Source organism: Chenopodium album, chromosome 24, assembly GCF_948465745.1.
Source record: "Chenopodium album chromosome 24, dcCheAlbu1.1, whole genome shotgun sequence".
NCBI classification, from domain to species: Eukaryota; Viridiplantae; Streptophyta; class Magnoliopsida; order Caryophyllales; family Amaranthaceae; genus Chenopodium; species Chenopodium album.
Window position 1 is genome coordinate 31687557 of NC_137857.1, and position 21880 is coordinate 31709436.

The 21880-nt window shown below is 34.6% G+C and overlaps 2 protein-coding genes, 2 long non-coding RNA genes and 2 pseudogenes across 4 annotated transcripts; 3 read left to right on the plus strand and 3 right to left on the minus strand.

The window, feature by feature from the left end:
- Nucleotides 1–564: 564 nt before the first annotated feature.
- Nucleotides 565–1264, minus strand: LOC145610834 (structural maintenance of chromosomes protein 2-1 pseudogene; annotated as a pseudogene).
- Nucleotides 1265–1931: 667 nt separating this feature from the next.
- Nucleotides 1932–3431, plus strand: LOC145612595 (uncharacterized). Its single transcript, XR_014106654.1, has 3 exons — nt 1932–2180; nt 2356–2472; nt 3095–3431. It is a non-coding gene; the product is annotated as an uncharacterized LOC145612595 (long non-coding RNA).
- A 2943-nt stretch (nt 3432–6374) lies between these two features.
- Nucleotides 6375–8447, plus strand: LOC145610835 (uncharacterized). The gene has a single exon (XM_081666113.1). The coding sequence runs from the start codon at nt 6375–6377 to the stop codon at nt 8445–8447; it is 2073 nt and encodes a 690-aa protein (XP_081522239.1).
- Nucleotides 8448–8855: 408 nt separating this feature from the next.
- On the minus strand, nt 8856–9890 carry LOC145610836 (uncharacterized). Its single transcript, XM_081666115.1, has one exon. It carries the CDS (start codon nt 9888–9890, stop codon nt 8856–8858), a length of 1035 nt encoding a protein of 344 aa, XP_081522241.1.
- Nucleotides 9891–15609: 5719 nt separating this feature from the next.
- On the plus strand, nt 15610–16403 carry LOC145610182 (uncharacterized). The gene is made up of 3 exons (XR_014106227.1): nt 15610–15943; nt 16058–16151; nt 16289–16403. It is a non-coding gene; the product is annotated as an uncharacterized LOC145610182 (long non-coding RNA).
- A 2264-nt stretch (nt 16404–18667) lies between these two features.
- Nucleotides 18668–21195, minus strand: LOC145610837 (phospholipase A1-IIgamma pseudogene; annotated as a pseudogene).
- Between the last annotated feature and the right edge of the window lie 685 nt (nt 21196–21880).

The window sequence follows — 21880 nt, forward strand, 5'->3', positions numbered from 1 at the left end:
TTAGTTTTCTATGTAATTGTATATGAATCTGACTTGAATTTACTCATACTTGATGGTCCTACACCGTGGATTTGAGTGTGAGATCGAAAATGAAATGTCCACCTTTGATTGTAGTGCTTCACATAGTCAAATTATATCATCGGCAAAACAGACGGGGCATCAGTTTAAATATGTGTTTCTCAGATAATAATTTATCATATCAAGTGATTTTAGCGTGCCCATTTTTTTTTTTTGAGAGTGAGAGAGAGAGATCAACAAAAAATGAGGTGTAAGTACGTAGTATAATAGTTATAGAAATATATATATTTCTCATGATTTTTATTTAAAAGAGTAGACCTGTATAGAAACATGTTGAAACTCAAAAATGTAATTAGAAAAGACACTGTCAAATAATTCTATGATGCCGATCCTCGCAAATAATTGCTCTACATTTCCATTCTTACTGGTGGTAACTGGTTCAATCTCACTCTGATGCAAACACGAGTGCGTTTCTCACTCATATGCTCACTAATGCGTGTTTCGTTTATTTTCTGTTCTTTATTGCTTTTCTATTTCATTCTTGCATTATTGATCTAAGATCACATGAATGAGAAATAAAATCAAAGAATTAAACACTGCACCATCTTTAATCTTCTCTGCTTGCACATACTCATAAGCAATGCAAAACCTTTTAAGCCTATCTAACTCTACATTCCCATTAGCCCACTGCATGTACTGCATTCTTTCCTTCCTTAACTTTTCCAAAGCAGGTAAGATTTCCTGATCAAGAAGCTTATCAATCTCGTCAACTTTACTTTGCTTTTTTTCAAGTGTTTTCAAAGCAGAATCTTTCTTAATTTCATACATCCTTGTCCGAGCAGCCTCTTCAAGCATAGACAATATTTCAGGAGGCTTCATGTTTAAAACTTTTGTAATACGCCCTTGCATAATAAGAAAATGTGGATTATTCACATTGAGCTGCACTGAATGGAAGAGGTTTTGTACCCTACTAGGTTGGGCAAGGTGCCCATTAATCAGATACTTGTTCCTGCCGCCAACCACAACCTGCAAAATTTGACTATAAGCATATAGCTCCTTGTAATTTTGATTTCCAAAAGCAATCTTAATAGCTCATGACGTTATGACTCTTATGAGCAGTCGAAAAAGGTTGATAAATTACTTGAAAGCTAGGTTCAGACTGATTAATGATACAAACAAAATGCCACCAGAATAAATAGGACCTATTGGTTGATTTGGCTAGATTATAAAATGTCAAAGTGTTCATACTTGGCTAGATTATAAAATGTCAAAGTGTTCATACCCATATCAGAATGTCAAGAATCAACCACCTATGCTTGAACTAAAATAAAAAGTTCGATTGACATACTCAAACATACAGAAAAAAAAACACAAATTTAACTTAAAACTGAGCTAAAAACGAAAACTTTTAGAAAAATAATAACTTGGGAAAGTGATCAATTTACACTCCACTAAAGTTGGTATCTTTGATTTTTTATCCAGTGTTTAATTCTTGAAAATCCAAGGCCTATCTTTTTACATGAATGAGACTAATGAGGAATTTGGAAAATACTTAGAGAAGAGGGACAGCTGGAAAAATGTGTAGTAATCTTTCATTTGTGAGTATAAACTTAGGTTACAGCTTATTGGAGTATTGATTCACGAGTTGCCCATGGTTTTCATCATGCCAATATTTTAGTGTATCTTAATGAGATAGATCGTTAAACTTTGGTAGTTAATTGAGCTTTGGCTTACTATAATGTGCTGTTGTGTAATATCCTACACTCCTGCAGCCATATCAGGTTGTAAATTAGAAATAAAATTATTTATGTATAATATGCTATTTTGAGTTAAAATTATAAGCTTTACATGTTAATTATGTGCAGCGTACATATACTTGGAGAACTGAGTTTGATGTTAAGGCTAGGAGAGAATTTGACAAAAAAGCTGGGGACCGACTTAGGGGCACATTGAACCAAGTTTACAAAATGCCTCTCCATAAGGAAGTTAGTTTCATGACTGACACTGTTCGAGCTGAATTCATAAATAAGCGTAAGCATCCTGATTTTCTGAAACGTTCTAACCAAGCAAGAGATAATCGGTTATCTGGCCAAACATTAGAGAAGTTGGACCCTGGCCATCGCCAAGGTAGCGTATCTACTCCTCAAGTGGTTAAAAAAATGGTAAGTGTATGATTTTAACAGCTAACTTGTGATTTTATATAAGATTGAAGCAAGTAGAAATTTTTTAGCCACTAAGAGATGACAATAACTAGTCTTTATTACAATTGCTCTGTAGTCTATGTCCCCTATTTTTTGTTGTATTTTTTTTTGTGCTAACAACTTCTTCTAATACAAGGCAAAGAAAAAGGATGGAATTTGACCAACTGCTGCTGAAGTTTATGAGAGCACTCATTCTGTTTGTGTGGGCAATGATGAAGTTGAATTGATGGGTGCCAAGTCTCAAAAAGTCATGGTATGAGTATACTTCTATATTTTGCTAAGATTACAAAAAAAAAAATGTGGTAGTTAATGTATGGAGATATTATAGATTGTTTATTTGTTTGTGTGATTGAGTTGGAGGATGAGAATGATTTGCCGGCATTAATCATATGATTAATTTGGTATGGCACAATGTGAATTGAGACAGGTTTATTTTGAAGCCATACCCTATAGGAGGGGATTCTTCAATTTACAAAAGAGACTCTGCCGAAATTTTTACTAATAACTGCTTACATAAATTATTTTGCTATAAGTGTTACCTTTTTTATTTTAAAAAAAAAACAACTATAATAAAAATACCCATGATCCTCTGTTCCCAATAGTTGTACCTTTGTAATCTAGAACATCTATTAAGAGGTAACTCTGACTGTACTTGTATTCATGTTCTTGCATCATTGATGGGTAATACTCTATTAGCTGCTCTAAATCAATTAAATTAAATTGTGTTTTAGAAGTCCAAACAATTTTTTATCCCGGACGATGTCCCGAGTCATTGCTTGTATTTTTATTATAGTTGTTTTTTTTTAAAAAATGTATTTAGTTTATTTAAGTTTTAACATTTGAGATCATAGTTACTAATACATATCTTAATGCAGGGAGAATATATGGAAAAACTTGAGGAATATAAGAACAAAGGAATTGAGATAAACCCCGACAAAGTCTACTTGGAGGTTGTAGGTGGGCAAAAGAAAGGAAAAGTCTACGGTTTAGGGAGTGCTTCACGAATGTATTACAAGAGTGATCCTACTTCTCAATCTACTGCATCATCTTCCACTCCTTCCATGATTTCTCAATTAAGTTCTCAAGTTGAAGAACTAAAGAAGATGGCGGAAGAAAACCATAACAAGGTAGAAGAAAGCCAAAAAATAGCGGCAGAGTGCTTAAAATGTGCTAAGGAATTCGTCGAAAATCATGAGATCGAAAAAGCTACATGGAAGAAGGAAAAATAATTAGTCTTATAAGTTAAATATTGTTTTTTAATACATTGATACAAAATTGATTGATATTTTGGATATTTGAATAAAATTAACATTTTGGTTATTTGAATTTATGCGTGGGTACCTTTTTTGCTTTGTGATTAATATTGGTTGTCGCTTAATTATGGTCTCTAATATTGATAGTTAGTCGCAAATATTTAGCGACTGCAAATTTGGTTTAGAGACTAATTGGTTAGTTGCAAAATCATTAGTCTCAGTAGTCGCTAATCTGTCACAAATAATTAGTTTTGTAGTCGCAAAAATTTGGTCTCGTATGTAGTTGCTAATCCGTCGCAAAAAACGTCTCAATAGTCGCAAATCCGTCACAATAAAACTAGTCTCCGTAGTCGCAAAAGTTTAGTCTCGTAGTCGCAAAAATTTGGTCTTGCAGTCGCTAATTCGTCGCAAAAGTAGTCTTAAAATATTGATCTCTGTAGTTGCTAATCCGTCGCAAATATATTACGACGGACAATAATTTAGTTGCTAAAATTTGAAAGTTAGTCGCTAAATGGTAGTTGCAAAGGCGTTGCAAATCTGTCGCTAAATTTGCGACTGTTCAAAAATTAGTCGCAAAAATGGATTTGCGACGAGGTCTTTGACAACGAACCAAAGTAGTTGCAAATCCGTCGCAAATCCATTTTTGTGACGGATTTGCGACTACTTTGGCTGTCGCTAATTACCCTTTTTCTTGTAGTGCTAGAACGGTTTTGTGTTCTAATTGCAAGGCCCTTATGTGGATAGAAGAAAGGGTAAAGAGTAGTAATAAAACACACCCAATGTTCAATCACTGCTGTCAAAGTGGGCAAGTTATATTGCCGCTTTTACCTTTGACACCGCCATTTTTAATGTCACTTTTGCCACATCAGCAATTCCGAAACAATATTAGAGCTTTCAACTCTATGTTAGCTTTCACCTCTATGGGTAGTCGGATTGATAACACTGTTAATGATGGTAGAAGCCCCTATCTCTATCGCATAAGTGGTAGTAATTACCATCGAATTGGAACTTTACTCCCTGAGCCGGAAATAGGTCCAAAGTTTGCACAGTTGTACATCTATGATACTGACAATGAAACATCCAACCAACTAAATCACATGGGGGGCGCGGAAGCTTCTTCCATAGATCCAGGAATTTTACAAGGACTAAAAATGATGCTTGATGATATAAATCCTTATGTCACGGTATTCAGAAATGCTGGCAATATGTTGCGCGATCAAGGTGAGCATCAAGATTTGAGAATTAAGCTCATTTGCGCAAGAGAAGGCAGACAATATATCCAACCAACCGCAAGTGAAGTGGCTGCATTGATGGTAGGTGATGGAACTGAAGACATAGGTAATCGAGATATTATATTGCAAAAAATAAATGGTGGGTTACAAAGGATTGATGAAACTCATCCAAGTTATATGCCTTTACAATACCCACTACTGTTTCCATATGGCACCGATGGATGGAGAGTTGGGACACCTAAGGCGTCAAGTATAAGTACCAGTCGAAGTACTGTGACAATGCGACAATTCTACGCATTTAGGATACATGATAGGGAAGAAGAGGGTGACACCTTGATAGATTCCGGGCGCTTATTGCAACAATTTGATGTTGATGCATACGTTGCAATGGAACAATATCGATTATCATGGATAAGGAGAAATCAAGGCAGGCTTCGCTCTGATTTATACAGTGGACTCCAAGATGCAATCAGGGCCGGAGATGTCAATGCTACTGATGTAGGTTGATTATTCATATTACCATCATCCTTCACACGAAGCCCCCGTAATATGGCCCATCATTATCAAGATGCTGTGGCAATTGTTCGTGTTTTGGGTCCGCCTTGATTTATTTATAACTTTCACTTGCAATCCAAACTGGCCTGAGATTGTAAATGAGATATCTACACGTGGAAGTCGTCGCACTGAAGATAGACAAGACATTGTAGCACGTGTTTTCAAGATCAAATTGAAACAAATGCTTCGCGATTTGAAGGATAACAGGAAGTTTGGAAAAGTCATTGCTGGTGAGTTGTGTTGATTAATTATATAATCGTACTATATTTTTTTACATATCAAATTAATTAACATGGGACATATTTCATTTTACAGATTTTTATGTCATTGAATTTCAAAAGCGCGGACTTCCACATGCGCATATTCTCATAACATTGGCTCCAGAAGATAAGCCTAAGTGTCCAGAGGATATCGATGTAATTATCTCTGCGGAAATCCCTGACAAGGATATAGATCCTTTGGCATTTGAAACAGTTACCAAGAACATGCTCCATGGACCATGTGGGCCATGTTTAATCGATGGAAAGTGTTCAAAGAATTTCCCGAAGAAATTTTGTACTGAAACCACCTTTGATGATAATGGCTTTGTGCAGTATAGACGTAGACAACATAGAGAGCCCATCATTGTTAATGGAAGGGAAGTAGATAATCGTTGGGTGGTACCATATAATAGAGATCTATGTGTTAAGTACAATGAACACATAAATGTTGAGCGTGTTGCTGCGAGAAGTGTGGTAAAGTATCTATGCAAGTATGTTACTAAAGGTCAAGATCGAGCAACAGTTGTCATTGAAAACAATTCAACCACACGACGTGGTCAAGAGGTACGACAAGGAAACAGAGTGGATGAGATAAAACAATACTTAGATTGTCGATATGTATCGGCCATTGAAGCATGCTGGAGAATATTTGAGTTTGATTTGCAACATCAATATCCTTCAACGGAACTACTTCAGTTTCATCTACCTGGTGAACAATTTGTAGTTTTCAATGATAATGATGATCTGCACACAGTCCTTGAACGATCGAGATTGCAACAAACCATGTTAACTATGTGGTTTCAAGCTAACAAGGATTTTCCAGAAGCAAATCAATACACTTAGCAAAATTTTCCTATGGGATTTACATGGAATCGTTCTACAAAAAGGTGGGCACAACGGCAAGAAAGAACTTGCATTGGTAGATTGCCTTTTGTTCATCCAAATTCTGGGGAACGATATTACTTACGGATGCTTTTAACTAAGGTTTGTGGAGCGGAATCTTTTGAAGATATACGAACTGTTGATGGTGTCATCCACCCTACCTTTAGATCTGCATGTCATGCCTTTGGGTTGCTTGATGACGATAATGAGTGGCATGAAACTCTGTCAGAAGCCTCTAACTGGGCATCGGGTTCACAGTTGAGAAACATGTTTTGCTCCATATTGATGTTTTCGGAAGTAAGTGATCCGAAACAGTTGTGGGAACAACATTGGGGTGAACTTACGGATGACCTAGAGAGAATGATGCAACGTCAAACTAGAAACCCGAACTTACGATTAACTCCCGAAGAGATGCAGAATCAAGGATTACAAGAGATTGAGCATATATTGAATAAACTTGGAAGGTCATTGATAGATTTCCCTAACATGCCACAACCTTCTTCAGAGTTGGCACGCAATGCTTTAAATCGGCTGATAAGAGATGAACTTGAATATGACACACATGATGAAGCCAACAGATTTGATACCTTAGTTAGAGGGTTAAACACGGATCAATATAGAGTATATGCTGCAATACTTGATGCTCATTCTCGAGATGCAGGTGGCCTATTTTTTGTCTACGGTAGTGGTGGGACAGGAAAGACATACCTATGGAACACTCTGATTGCAAAATTCAGATCTGAAAGAAAGATCGTGCTCTCTGTGGCTTCATCGGGAATTGCTGCTTTATTATTGCCTGGGGGTAAAACCGCACATTCGACTTTCAAGATTCCTTTTGATCCTGATCAACATTCCGTTTGTAACTTCAAAAAAGACTCAACCCGTGCTGATTTGATCCGTGAAGCATCATTGATTATATGGGATGAGGCTCCAATGACCCATCGATTAGCATTTGAGGCGGTAGATCGACATTTCAAGGATATTTGTAGTGACAATAGAGTTTTCGGAGGTAAATTGGTTGTTCTTGGTGGAGACTTTAGACAGATACTTCCCGTGGTGCCAGATGAAGGACGAGAATCTATTGTTGCAGCTACCTTGCATCGAGCGTCCTTTTGGAGAGACTGCCAAGTTATGTGCCTAAGGATAAACATGCGTTTATGTCGAAGTGACGTTCCCTCAGATACCCTTGAACAAATTCGAGAATTTGCTGATTGGATAATAAAAGTTGGAGAAGGAGTTATAGCAGGAGTGCCCATTACAGAGGAAGGTGAACCAAATTGGATTGAAATACCGCGTGATTTTTTGATAGCTAATGATGAACATGGTTTGCAAAATCTCATTAACTTTGTCTACCCCAACTTGCCTTCAAATTATACGGATTGGGAGTACCTCAAGGATCGCGGAATTCTAGCACCAACAAACAATGATGTAGATGAGTTAAATTCGAAAATTTTATCAATGCTACCAGGAAACGTGCATAGGTATTATAGTTCGGATACTTTGGGTCATACAGGAGATGGTGGGATCCTTGATAACATGGAGCCTATGGAATTATTAAACTCATTAAATTTGTCGGGTCTTCCTAATCATTGCTTAGAGCTGAAAGTTGGTGCCCCGGTAATATTGATGCGAAATATGAACCAATCCATAGGGTTGTGCAATGGAACACGCCTTATAATCAAGAAATTGGGTTACAGAGTGATTGAGGCACAAGTGATCACAGGTCCCAGAGCTACAAAATCAGTTCTAATTCCGCGAATTGATTTAACACCTTCCAACAAGAAGATAGATCTCCCTCTTAAAAGAAGGCAATTCCCATTAAAATTGGCCTTTGCCATGATAATAAATAAGAGCCAAGGACAGACGTTGAGCAAACTTGGCATTTTTCTCCCTAGGCCCGTGTTTAGTCATGGCCAATTATATGTTGCAATGTCACGAGTTACATCTCCTTCCGGGCTAAAAATCTTAGTACAAAATAAGAAGGATATTTCTCACAATTTGACTAAAAATATTGTGTATAAGGAAGTATTAAACAGTGTAAATTAGCTATGTATGTAATTTTGTTATACATTTATATAGTAACTCTTAGCAATGTTTGTTTTAGTGTAATTTCAGAGCTATACTATTTTTTGTTTATATATTAGATTTTCTTTGTCATGTTAATGCTTATATTTTACTTTATTAAAGATTTGTTTCATTATCTATACTATTTATGTAACCTTTATACATGTGCGAGGTTGGATCAATAATGAAATATTATGTAAATTATTTTTTATGCCCACTTCAATGATGTTAAAGTGCAGGAAATGAACACAAGATACACACCATGTCGTTGTATTACCCTTACGACATTGAATGTGAATATGAGAGTGCGTTTACTATGGATGGTCAATGAACAAAGTAGAGCTAGAGGTACAAAAACAAATACCATACTCCACGAACGATGGACGTAATTTACCATACTCTATTGTCACTACAAATATCCTTGAAATGTCGATCTACCGCCTCAAATGCTAATCGATGGGTCATTGGAGCCTCATCCCATATAATCAATGATGCTTCACGGATCAAATCAGCACGGGTTGAGTCTTTTTTGAAGTTACAAACGGAATGTTGATCAGGATCAAAAGGAATCTTGAAAGTCGAATGTGCGGTTTTACCCCCAGGCAATAATAAAGCAGCAATTCCCGATGAAGCCACAGAGAGCACGATCTTTCTTTCAGATCTGAATTTTGCAATCAGAGTGTTCCATAGGTATGTCTTTCCTGTCCCACCACTACCGTAGACAAAAAATAGGCCACCTGCATCTCGAGAATGAGCATCAAGTATTGCAGCATATACTCTATATTGATCCGTGTTTAACCCTCTAACTAAGGTATCAAATCTGTTGGCTTCATCATGTGTGTCATATTCAAGTTCATCTCTTATCAGCCGATTTAAAGCATTGCGTGCCAACTCTGAAGAAGGTTGTGGCATGTTAGGGAAATCTATCAATGACCTTCCAAGTTTATTCAATATATGCTCAATCTCTTGTAATCCTTGATTCTGCATCTCTTCGGGAGTTAATCGTAAGTTCGGGTTTCTAGTTTGACGTTGCATCATTCTCTCTAGGTCATCCGTAAGTTCACCCCAATGTTGTTCCCACAACTGTTTCGGATCACTTACTTCCGAAAACATCAATATGGAGCAAAACATGTTTCTCAACTGTGAACCCGATGCCCAGTTAGAGGCTTCTGACAGAGTTTCATGCCACTCATTATCGTCATCAAGCAACCCAAAGGCATGACATGCAGATCTAAAGGTAGGGTGGATGACACCATCAACAGTTCGTATATCTTCAAAAGATTCCGCTCCACAAACCTTAGTTAAAAGCATCCGTAAGTAATATCGTTCCCCAGAATTTGGATGAACAAAAGGCAATCTACCAATGCAAGTTCTTTCTTGCCGTTGTGCCCACCTTTTTGTAGAACGATTCCATGTAAATCCCATAGGAAAATTTTGCTAAGTGTATTGATTTGCTTCTGGAAAATCCTTGTTAGCTTGAAACCACATAGTTAACATGGTTTGTTGCAATCTCGATCGTTCAAGGACTGTGTGCAGATCATCATTATCATTGAAAACTACAAATTGTTCACCAGGTAGATGAAACTGAAGTAGTTCCGTTGAAGGATATTGATGTTGCAAATCAAACTCAAATATTCTCCAGCATGCTTCAATGGCCGATACATATCGACAATCTAAGTATTGTTTTATCTCATCCACTCTGTTTCCTTGTCGTACCTCTTGACCACGTCGTGTGGTTGAATTGTTTTCAATGACAACTGTTGCTCGATCTTGACCTTTAGTAACATACTTGCATAGATACTTTACCACACTTCTCGCAGCAACACGCTCAACATTTATGTGTTCATTGTACTTAACACATAGATCTCTATTATATGGTACCACCCAACGATTATCTACTTCCCTTCCATTAACAATGATGGGCTCTCTATGTTGTCTACGTCTATACTGCACAAAGCCATTATCATCAAAGGTGGTTTCAGTACAAAATTTCTTCGGGAAATTCTTTGAACACTTTCCATCGATTAAACATGGCCCACATGGTCCATGGAGCATGTTCTTGGTAACTGTTTCAAATGCCAAAGGATCTATATCCTTGTCAGGGATTTCCGCAGAGATAATTACATCGATATCCTCTGGACACTTAGGCTTATCTTCTGGAGCCAATGTTATGAGAATATGCGCATGTGGAAGTCCGCGCTTTTGAAATTCAATGACATAAAAATCTGTAAAATGAAATATGTCCCATGTTAATTAATTTGATATGTAAAAAAATATAGTACGATTATATAATTAATCAACACAACTCACCAGCAATGACTTTTCCAAACTTCCTGTTATCCTTCAAATCGCGAAGCATTTGTTTCAATTTGATCTTGAAAACACGTGCTACAATGTCTTGTCTATCTTCAGTGCGACGACTTCCACGTGTAGATATCTCATTTACAATCTCAGGCCAGTTTGGATTGCAAGTGAAAGTTATAAATAAATCAAGGCGGACCCAAAACACGAACAATTGCCACAGCATCTTGATAATGATGGGCCATATTACGGGGGCTTCGTGTGAAGGATGATGGTAATATGAATAATCAACCTACATCAGTAGCATTGACATCTCCGGCCCTGATTGCATCTTGGAGTCCACTGTATAAATCAGAGCGAAGCCTGCCTTGATTTCTCCTTATCCATGATAATCGATATTGTTCCATTGCAACGTATGCATCAACATCAAATTGTTGCAATAAGCGCCCGGAATCTATCAAGGTGTCACCCTCTTCTTCCCTATCATGTATCCTAAATGCGTAGAATTGTCGCATTGTCACAGTACTTCGACTGGTACTTATACTTGACGCCTTAGGTGTCCCAACTCTCCATCCATGGGTGCCATATGGAAACAGTAGTGGGTATTGTAAAGGCATATAACTTGGATGAGTTTCATCAATCCTTTGTAACCCACCATTTATTTTTTGCAATATAATATCTCGATTACCTATGTCTTCAGTTCCATCACCTACCATCAATGCAGCCACTTCACTTGCGGTTGGTTGGATATATTGTCTGCCTTCTCTTGCGCAAATGAGCTTAATTCTCAAATCTTGATGCTCACCTTGATCGCGCAACATATTGCCAGCATTTCTGAATACTGTGACATAAGGATTTATATCATCAAGCATCATTTTTAGTCCTTGTAAAATTCCTGGATCTATGGAAGAAGCTTCCGCGCCCCCCATGTGATTTAGTTGGTTGGATGTTTCATTGTCAGTATCATAGATGTACAACTGTGCAAACTTTGGACCTGTTTCCGGCTCAGGGAGTAAAGTTCCAATTCGATGGTAATTACTACCACTTATGCGATAGACATAGGGGCCTCTACCATCATTAACAGTGTTATCAATCCGACCACCCATAGAGGTGAAAGCTAACATAGAGTTGAAAGCTCTAATATTGTTTCGGAATTGCTGATGTGGCAAAAGTGACATTAAAAATGGCGGTGTCAAAGGTAAAAGCGGCAATATAACTTGCCCACTTTGACAGCAGTGATTGAACATTGGGTGTGTTTTATTGCTACTCTTTACCCTTTCTTCTATCCACATAAGGGCCTTGCAATTAGAACACACAACCGTTCTAGGTCCAAACTCCCAACGTCTATCAAACCCATCGGTACGACGACATTGATGAGTCACTTCTGCATGCAAATGATTTATTTTAGTGAATATCAATTAACAATGTCGACATCACTTATGTGTGTGGTTAAGTAGCTTGGCAAAGTGGTTACCTCTCCTTCCGACAATTTGCTCATCAGGTCTAGCATCATTGTCTATCCCTTCATTAGGTGAGCTTTCTGGAATGAAAGGTTTTAAAAATTTAATAGAATCCTTAATGCAAGGTATTAGTATTACTGCTATAAAGTAAATATTAATGGTTCTTATAAGTACCATTTATATTGATCTCATTAGGAAATTGCTCCACTTCACGTGTCACATCGTGATATTGATGTGTTGATCGACGTAATTGCATCATTAATAGTCGCAAGGATCGTGCTTCTTTCTCCAATAAGTAACGACGTTGCTTGAAAATAGGATCTTCATGGTTTGTAGTGCGTTTGAATAGTAACCTTCGCCTAACAACTAATCTAGCATGTTTGTGTTGCAAATTCTCTCTGAATCGATAATTACTTGTATGTATGTCCATTCTAATCTATTATATAAACAATAATCAAGACATAAATATATAAGAATCGATATTATAGTTTGAACAACATCAATTAATAGAGGTAAGTTGTAACAATTTACAATGTTATAATCCTAATAGAGGCAAATTAATATATATGTATGTAATGTAGTGTAGTGGCAAATTAATAGCATGTCCCTCTATGAGCAGATAAAATCATAAATTTATCTAAATATACATGCACATTCACATTAACAAAATTAAAGTAAAATAAATTGTTCATACCTGTAGGGTGTAGAAATTTAAGCTAAAGGTGAAACGCAGTCAACGGAGTATTTTATGTACTGCAAAAAAAAATGGAACAATAATTTGAATTAATGAACAATCTCCAATACCAACTCCATTTCTACTTACATAAAAAAAAATTAATAATGAATCATGTCTAACTCTAATTAACTTCGTTTCCATTTCATTTAAAAAATGTTCAAACCTATTATTGAATTCTACCTTACAGGTATGAAATAGTAGTAGAATCATGGTCAAGGGATCAACATTGTTATTGCTAATCCTCAATTAATGATAAATGTTGTTATAGACTTGTATAAAAAAAGTTGTTCATATAAGTTATTTTGTATTTTTTAAAAATAAAAAAAAAAAATTCAGGTGGCATAAAAGAGGAAATGATTTTTTTTTTTTTTTTTGGAAGGAAAAAAAATGCAATATATATTCTATGTGTGCGTTTTTTTTTTTATTTTTTTACAAAAAAAATTTAGGTGGCAAAACAGAGGAATTTTTTGAAAAAGATATCAATTGCCATTTATGTTAAAATTGAGTGCACTGTAAAAACTATTGATTAGCAGAGAGAAAATTAGATTTTAATAATATAAGATTAGTAAAAGGGATAAAATTATCTTGTCAAAAGAAAAATGAGATGAAATTAGAACTTAATAAGATATAATTGAGAGGATTGGAATGATTAATTAAGATTAATTTGTAATGCATTCATAATATTTATACAGTGAACAAATACAATCAAATAATCATCCACAACCGATAATGAAAACTATCAAAAACCTTGAAATGTTTAGTTTTTTTAATCAATGTTTTTATAGTGATCAACATCTTTCAATCCATTTACATTTACATATGAATTTAATATTGATACATAACAAATTATAACCAATTCGAGTCCATATTGAGATATTGACACAAAAGTCACTGTCCAAACACTCGAGCAGGGCATATGCGGCGATACCATGATAGTGGCACTACATGCGTAATTATATTTATCATAATCCTATAGTACACATCTTATCATTTTTTATATACATCGTTTGATTTTTACTGCCACCATTAGTTATACATATACGAAGTATTACATACCAAGTACAATAAAAAAAAAAAAAAAAAAAAAAAAAAAAAAAAAAAAAAAGTTATGGATGGAGTAAATTGGATCCAACGACTTAAGTGGGAATCCAACCCCATTGAGTGCACATAACATTATTAAAAGGTTTTGCTCTTCTTAACAAACATGAGTTCAGCATGATGACACATTATTTATTCACTTTCCAAATTACAGTATTTATCTAGCAAAAAAATTACATATTCAAGGTAGATTGCGTGTCCATCTCCATGAAAACTCTTCTGTTTCTCCAACAACCCACGAAAACTCCTGTTTCTCCATTATATCGTGTTGAAAACTCCCATTTTTCTCCATAGGTTTGCCGGAACTCTCAAGTTTCTCACCAACATGTCGAAAGTTTAACCCGTCTCAGATCATATGCGATTGCTTCTCCATTGTTTTACCTCCCAAAATCCCCACTTTCTCCATAATTAAGCTCCAATTTTGTTCCTAAAAGACTCTTGTTTAATCTGCTAAAAAACCCCAATTCTATTTTTAAGAATTTATCTCTTGTCAAATTGAAAAGTGCCCATTTCAAATATCAAATCATACTAAAAAAAACTGGCAATCAAATTTGCAGAAACTCAAATTCAACCAAATCCCATAATAACCCACATATTCAATAATCAATTACACAATTCAAATTATGTTTTAAGAGGAAAAATTTCACCTTTCAGCTCAAACCATTGAAGAGAATTGAAGATATCACCAAACCCGGAATTATTAGAGTAGAGACCAAAATCAACCTGTATTGTTATTATCAGAGCTACGAAAGTATCATCAAAAATCAATACTCCAAACACAAAGTTAACACAAAATTTGTTTTCAATCCAAGTTTTCGAATATTTCCACTCAATCCCTATAGATGGATTAAAAGACAACAAATAATTAACAACGAATTAACACAATATTTCCAATACCAAGTTGACTAATAGGATGAAAGACAACAATTAATTATTGTCTTCCACTCAATCCCTATTGGAAATATTCTACGCTTCATCTTATTATGCTCAAAATTATCGTTTTCGAAATGTGTAAAATGCATTCCCACTGATAAATCCAATCAAATAATTAACACAAAATTTGTTTTTACCTTGAAATTAGGGAAGAAGAAGATGAATTAGTAACACCAAAAATCACCTATCTCAAGTGAATCCACGAAGAAAAAGAAGGCAATGGCAAAAACGACAAAGAAAACAACGGTCGACGGCGTAGATGTATGACTTTGCCGGAATTGTGTGAGCTAAATATTGGTTACCTGATTGAAAGCCCAAGCAATCAGATTTGTGATTTTTTTTTTTGTGTGAGTGAAATGAGTATTGCAGAGTATGTAGTATATAATCCATACTCTATTACTCTGTTGTAGTGTGTGCAGTTATGGAGTAGTGTGGTGGAGTATAACTGCCTACCACGATTTGGGGTTTTTCCTTTTTTTTTTTTTTTTTTTTTTGAAATTCAAATCTAATACTCAGTAGAATAGGCTGTTTAGTGAGATTAGGTGAAAAAGGCGGGAGTGAATGAGAGCTTAGAATTGGGGGTTTGGAGGATTCTCGTGAAAAGCGACTCTTAAATTATATTATAGATTCATTTATTTGACACTTATGTATGTATGAAATTTTCAATTTCTAGGGGGACGAAGTTCAAATCACACTATTTAATGCTGACATTGATAAATATAAAGAGATCTTCAAACAAGGAAAGGTTTATTCAATTGCTCAGCTAGATCTTATGCCTCTAGATACATCTTACAAATATTCCAATAACCAAATGAGGTTGAAATTTGGCAACAAGACCATGATAACAGAAATTCTTGATGATTGTGATGATATCCCAAGGTACAATTTCAGGTTTATTGAATTTTGCCACATTCCACAGTACCTTCACCTGCGCAATAGTCCTCTCATCGGTACGTGTCTTTTAGTAATTAAAATAAATAATACTAATTTCTTTGCATTTTTAAAATTATTTAGTTTTGAAGGTCATATCCGATTTTTTTTTTCTTGATGATGAATGTACACAGATGTTATTGGATTGGTTATATATGTGTCTGAATCATATAGAGTCTCGGGTGGGAGACAACAATTCAAAAGAGATGTGTTACTCTGCAACACAAAGTAAGAGCATATTACAAAAGTTACAATATGTTTATGTAATTCTAACAACTTATGCAGTGTTAAGTTTTTTTTTTTTTTTTTTCTTTTTTTCAAAAAAAAAAAATTAAAAAAATCTAATGACATATTTTGATTTACAGCATGGAAACAATGAGGCTAACTTTATGGGAAGGGTTTGCTCATGATCAAGGTCGGTTCTTATTCAATGAGCTTAATCAGGACCATGTGTTGGGTGCATCCATGGTATCAGTTGGCTCCTATTATGGTAAAATAAGTTTTTTAAAATAAGATAACCATGGAAAGACTATGGTGTCATTTTCATTATTATCATTGCTTTGAATACTTTTACTAACCTTCCAATAGGTGCATGTCTTTCGACTGTTGGACGTACCAGACTTTTTATTGATCCTGATATTGATGAAACTGATGATCTACATGGCTGGTAAGCATAAAAACATCATAATATACAATGTAAGTTTATATTGCATACTAATGTACTTATATAACTCATATAGGTATGCGGATGATGGATATGTCCAAAAACATATCAGCTGGAGTCAGATATTAGCCAATAGTATCTCTGAAATGGAAATGGTGTTTAATGCAAAAAGGATCAAATTAAATCAGTTTTCAGTGGCTCATAATGTATGTATATCAACAATTATTGATTTCATTTTCTTATACATGAGGTATTAAATATTTTATGTGTGTTTTCAGGTAAAATACTTTTGAGTACTAGCAAAGGTGTTATCTATTGATTCTTCTATGCCTATTTGGTATGAATCATGTGCTCGACACTTAAGGAGAGCTGATATGTGTGAGGAGTGTGACCCCTCTTTTAGTAGGCCAAGGTATTTTCACTTTTTTATTTTATATAAAAAAATATAATTATAACCTGCTTTACTTATCACTATACCTAATTATATCATATCAATAATAACAGATATAGAATCAATGTAAAAATTGGTGACGCTACAAATACAATGTCTATTACACTCTTTGGCCAATATGCTGAGATGATTATCGGTTGTCCAATATCAAGTATTCAAGCGATGACAGATAATGTGAGTATATCCTTTAATCAAATATATTAAGTAATTACTCACCGGCATAATGACTACATTTGTTATTTATGAACAGGAATTTGGAGACTACTTTCTAGAGGAGTATCTGAGTGAACGATTGATGAATACATTCACTTTCATACTACATGTCCCTGAGATAGGAAATGATGATATAATAGTTGCATGTGTTTTACAAGTAAAATGGGAGGAAGAATTCTATTATCTGAAACGAGAGATGCGTGGACAATCCAATTGAAGACTTAGATTCATTTAGCATAATATTTCAAGACTTTAATTTTTTTTTATATGAATTCAACACTTGGGTTTTTTTTTTTATTTTTTTTTATTTTTAATTTGCAATCAATTTGTTTTTGTTTTTTCATTTTTTTGGTTTTTGTTGTTATTATATTAGTTTTATTAAATACCATTTGCATCTCTATACTTTGTATTTTTTTTTAAATCCTATCCTTAATTATAACCCGTGCATTAGCACGGGCACATTCTAGTTATGGTTAAATTCTTTAGCCTATTTAAGAAGTCTTTGTATTTTCAAGTTATGATTAAGTGAGTAATATTATCAGATTATTTTGCTTTTATGTTCTTTTATCTCTTTCTTTTTATCTCTTAATACTTCAACACTAAAGCCTATATATGCTTGCCATTTTATCTTCATTTGTGTACCACCAATAATAACGCTAAGACACTAGCATGCTGTTTTTTTAGCATATTGATGGAATTTCGTTACGCTTCATATCACGTTTCAGTAGCATTTTTAGCATAAGCTATTATTGTTTACAAGGCCTGCCTATATAATACAAATAAACCTTTGGAATTGCATCCATTTATTGGTAAGTTATTTGAGATTGGTTATAAATGTAATTTACATACCATTCTAGATAAGCCAGGAAAGTGGTGTTATGTGCCTTCAAGATTAAAGGCTTAGCTTCAATTGCCGTATTGCAAATTAAGTTTTTTGTGCTTAGATTTTAATTAACCTTACAGGAACAGTGTCCTGCGAACAAGCTTAGTGTATTACTATTTCAATAGATGGTTTAAATTAATTATGGGGATAATTATTTAATTAGTGAAGTCAAGTGATCGAAATGTCTAGAATTGATGGAATAAATTAAATCAGTTAGTCACTTGATTTCATTTAATTACATATAGGATTGTGTTTTAATTGATTTGTTAATATAAAATAAAGTACATAGTACTTCAATTCATTGACCTTATAATTAGCTAAAAAAAATTTATTTTTTTTTTTTTGACAAGTATAATTAGCTAAAATTAACACAAGAAAAAGCATTATTATTGCACATTAGTAGTACAAGTACATACTTAACTTACTGTAAACAAATTAAACATATTTAAGAACCCGAGAACTAATTGTATCAATATAAGATAAATCATATTTTTATTGTATATGTTTATCGTAGGTATATATGCATGAATCTCTCAATCATCATCCTCAATTTCATGATCCATCAAAAGCCAATAACCATCAAGTTGTTGAACCATACCCTTGTATTTAAGAACCCACCATTCAATAGGAACAAGATATTCATCCTTCAAACAATCAAAAGACTTGTTCAATAGCGCGACATCACGTTCCACAACCAACTTAAACCCTTCTTCACCCCCTCGAGTACCCGCCACACCGTGCATATAAACCTCAAGGTTATGTATAACTAAAGGAAGCCCCGGGTTTTTCAAGTAGGCCGATTGAGTTGTGTCGATTATTAGCTCCTCGCCGACTTCATCATAATTGATTGGTGGATACTTAGGGACAAGATCTTGCTTGTTTTGAACACGCAAGATTCTAAGGTCGTCGTATTTTAACAATGTTTTCTTAAAGTTTGCATCTCCTACTCGAGGACTAGCAAATACTATCGCTGTTACTTTGCAAGGTTTGGAATTCGGAGAGTTTTTGGGTTGGTTGATTTTGTTTGCGACGATGTCAGCTGCGTTCAATGTTGCAAGTGCCGCGCCTAGACTGTGGCCGGTTACTGTTATGCTGATCTCTTCGTTCTTGTATTTCTCCACCAACTTTGTAAGCTCTGCTAGAACCTGAGATATGGATACTAATGATTATGGTAAAAATGTACAATGTATAGTTGTACTAGACATCTAGATTGCATAGATTTTACGTGAACCGGTTTATTAATGAACTAGTTCTCTAATGTCGTTTGGTTGACAAAAAAAATAAAATAAAATTGAAATTCTTATGAACAAATATTCTTTTGTGGTGTTTGGTTGACAAATTTATGTATGGAAAATAGAGATTCCTATGAATTTCCACTTCTCATAAAATGAAGAAACTTAATTACCTAGAGAGACCTAAGTATATGGAACTTTTTGTGAGAATTTCCATTTTGCAATTCCTACATTGACCAAACGAGCCCTTAATAATTTTAACGATTACTTGCTGAAAATAGACTTCTAGTGTATTAAATGGGGAAAATGTAGGAAATAAAATCATATAATTAGTAGATTTAATTGGGGACCAATTTAACCAATAAAATTTCCATTTAAAGCGTCTTTAAAGCATAGAAGTCCATTTTTGGACGATGAACTGCTTAAAAATGCAGCTTATGAGTGTTTTTTTTTTAATCCATGAAATTACTACGTGTTTTTTTTTAATCCATGAAATTACCTTTTTTTTTTACTAGATTCACATTTTAAATTAATCTCTACAATATTTGGGAAAAAAAACCTTGGTAAAAGTTGATACGAATAATTCATGAAAGGTGTCAAAGTAATAAATGGTACGGTGTACGACAGTACGAGTATCAATTTATATATATGCCACTACATGCATGAACTACCATACAATTTAATAGAGATCTACGAGGTACTTGGCTAGCTATATAACCAAAATGGTATGCTAGTTTAATCCCAGTCATTATAGAGTGTAGCTTTTGCTATCATAACACTAACAAATACGTGTTACTCCGTATGCTTTAAGATTTACTCTTATAAAGTACCTCTTTATTTCAAAATAGTTCAAACACTTGCCATTTTCTATTAGTCATTTTTAGCTGCTTTATTTTATAAAATTTTCACAATTATTTAAGGAGGGAATCTCAGATATTAGCATTTTAGTTTATCTCCTCTCACAACTTTATGCATTGGTTTATGTACGACTTTACTATTTTACTTTTATCATTTATAAAATTAAAAAAAATAAATGATTAGATTGTGAGTGGAGATATATTCACAAATTTATCTCATAGATACTTGAATTTACTCACTCTTATTTTAATTAGTACATCTCCTTTTTCACTAACCTGGTCTCTAGCACTAGTCTTTTCAAAGGGCGATGATAAATTCTCCGTAGTATAGATGGAGTGCCACCCTTGATGCACCTTAGGCTCAATTTCATCTCCTTCATGTCCAAGAATATCAGACGCTGAAACTTGCAAAAATTGAAAATCATTTAGCCACTCTAAGAATTGTAAAGTCCCTCTCCATGCCACTACAATCTCCCTTCTTCCCAACAACTCTATAGACTCATCATCTGCCACCGCGATATACCCCATGAAGTTCGTATCCTTGCTCCATGTCTCTATAGACGATAATGGCTTGAATATGAAGGCAGCAGGCACTTCTATCCCCGAAGTTCCATAAAAGAACTTTGTAACGCGGTACTTGTAGGGATGACCTAAATCAAGACCTAACTTGGCAAAGAAGTTTTTCTTATTAAAACGACTAGCACCCGCATATTTAGAGTACTTATCTTGAATAAACGTGTCATAGGTTGCCTGAGCCATTTCTCCATAGTAGATGATGATTCTTCGGAGATCCTTGTCGAGTGGCTCGAGTAGGCCGTCCCAATGATTTTTGCCCATCAAAAGGTCCCATCTATTGGCTATGTAACCATCATCGGAGCTCGAGTGGTGGTTGGTGTTATTAGGTCGCCATTTAGGAGGTGTAGGGACTTTGGAGGTCTTTTTGCGAAATAAACGTTTGGCAAAGGAAAACATATATGATCAGTTTGATTTTCTTTGCGTTTGTGATTTTGTATTATTGTTGTATCGATCGATTTATATACAAGTCTTTGGCTAAAAATCTATAGCCTATAAGCTAAGCCTACGATGAGATAAGCTAGATATGAGATAATACAATATAAGCTAATTAAGCCTACGATACAATAAAAATAAAAGGCTAAAAACGTGACAAGCTAATAAGGCATTAAGGCTTAGCTAGCTTAGGCTTTTTCTTAATAAAGAAAGGCAAAATTGTACCATGCTCTCTTAAATCTATAATTAGATCATTTATGATGTAAATCTTTACTTTATTATTACATAATGTATACGGCATTGCATGCAAGATCATGCATGCATATGCTTGAAATATATATTTACGTACTAACATGGTGGGCCAAAAAGTCTACTATTTAAGGTTTATTTCAATCAAGTAGATTGATGCTCTCTTCTTTTTTTTTTTTTTTTTTTTTTTAATTTACCCACTTCAATGAAACCAAGAATTACATTGAATTTAGGACTTGGGAGAGAAAAATAAAATGTGGATGTGATAATTATGAAATATTATTTGTGAGAGAAAAAGTTGCGAGTTTGATTTTTAAAAATAGAAAGTTATGAGTGCGTCAATTTTTTTAAAAAATATCGTAAAGAGGAAAGTGAGTAATTTAAAATAAAAAAAAGTAAT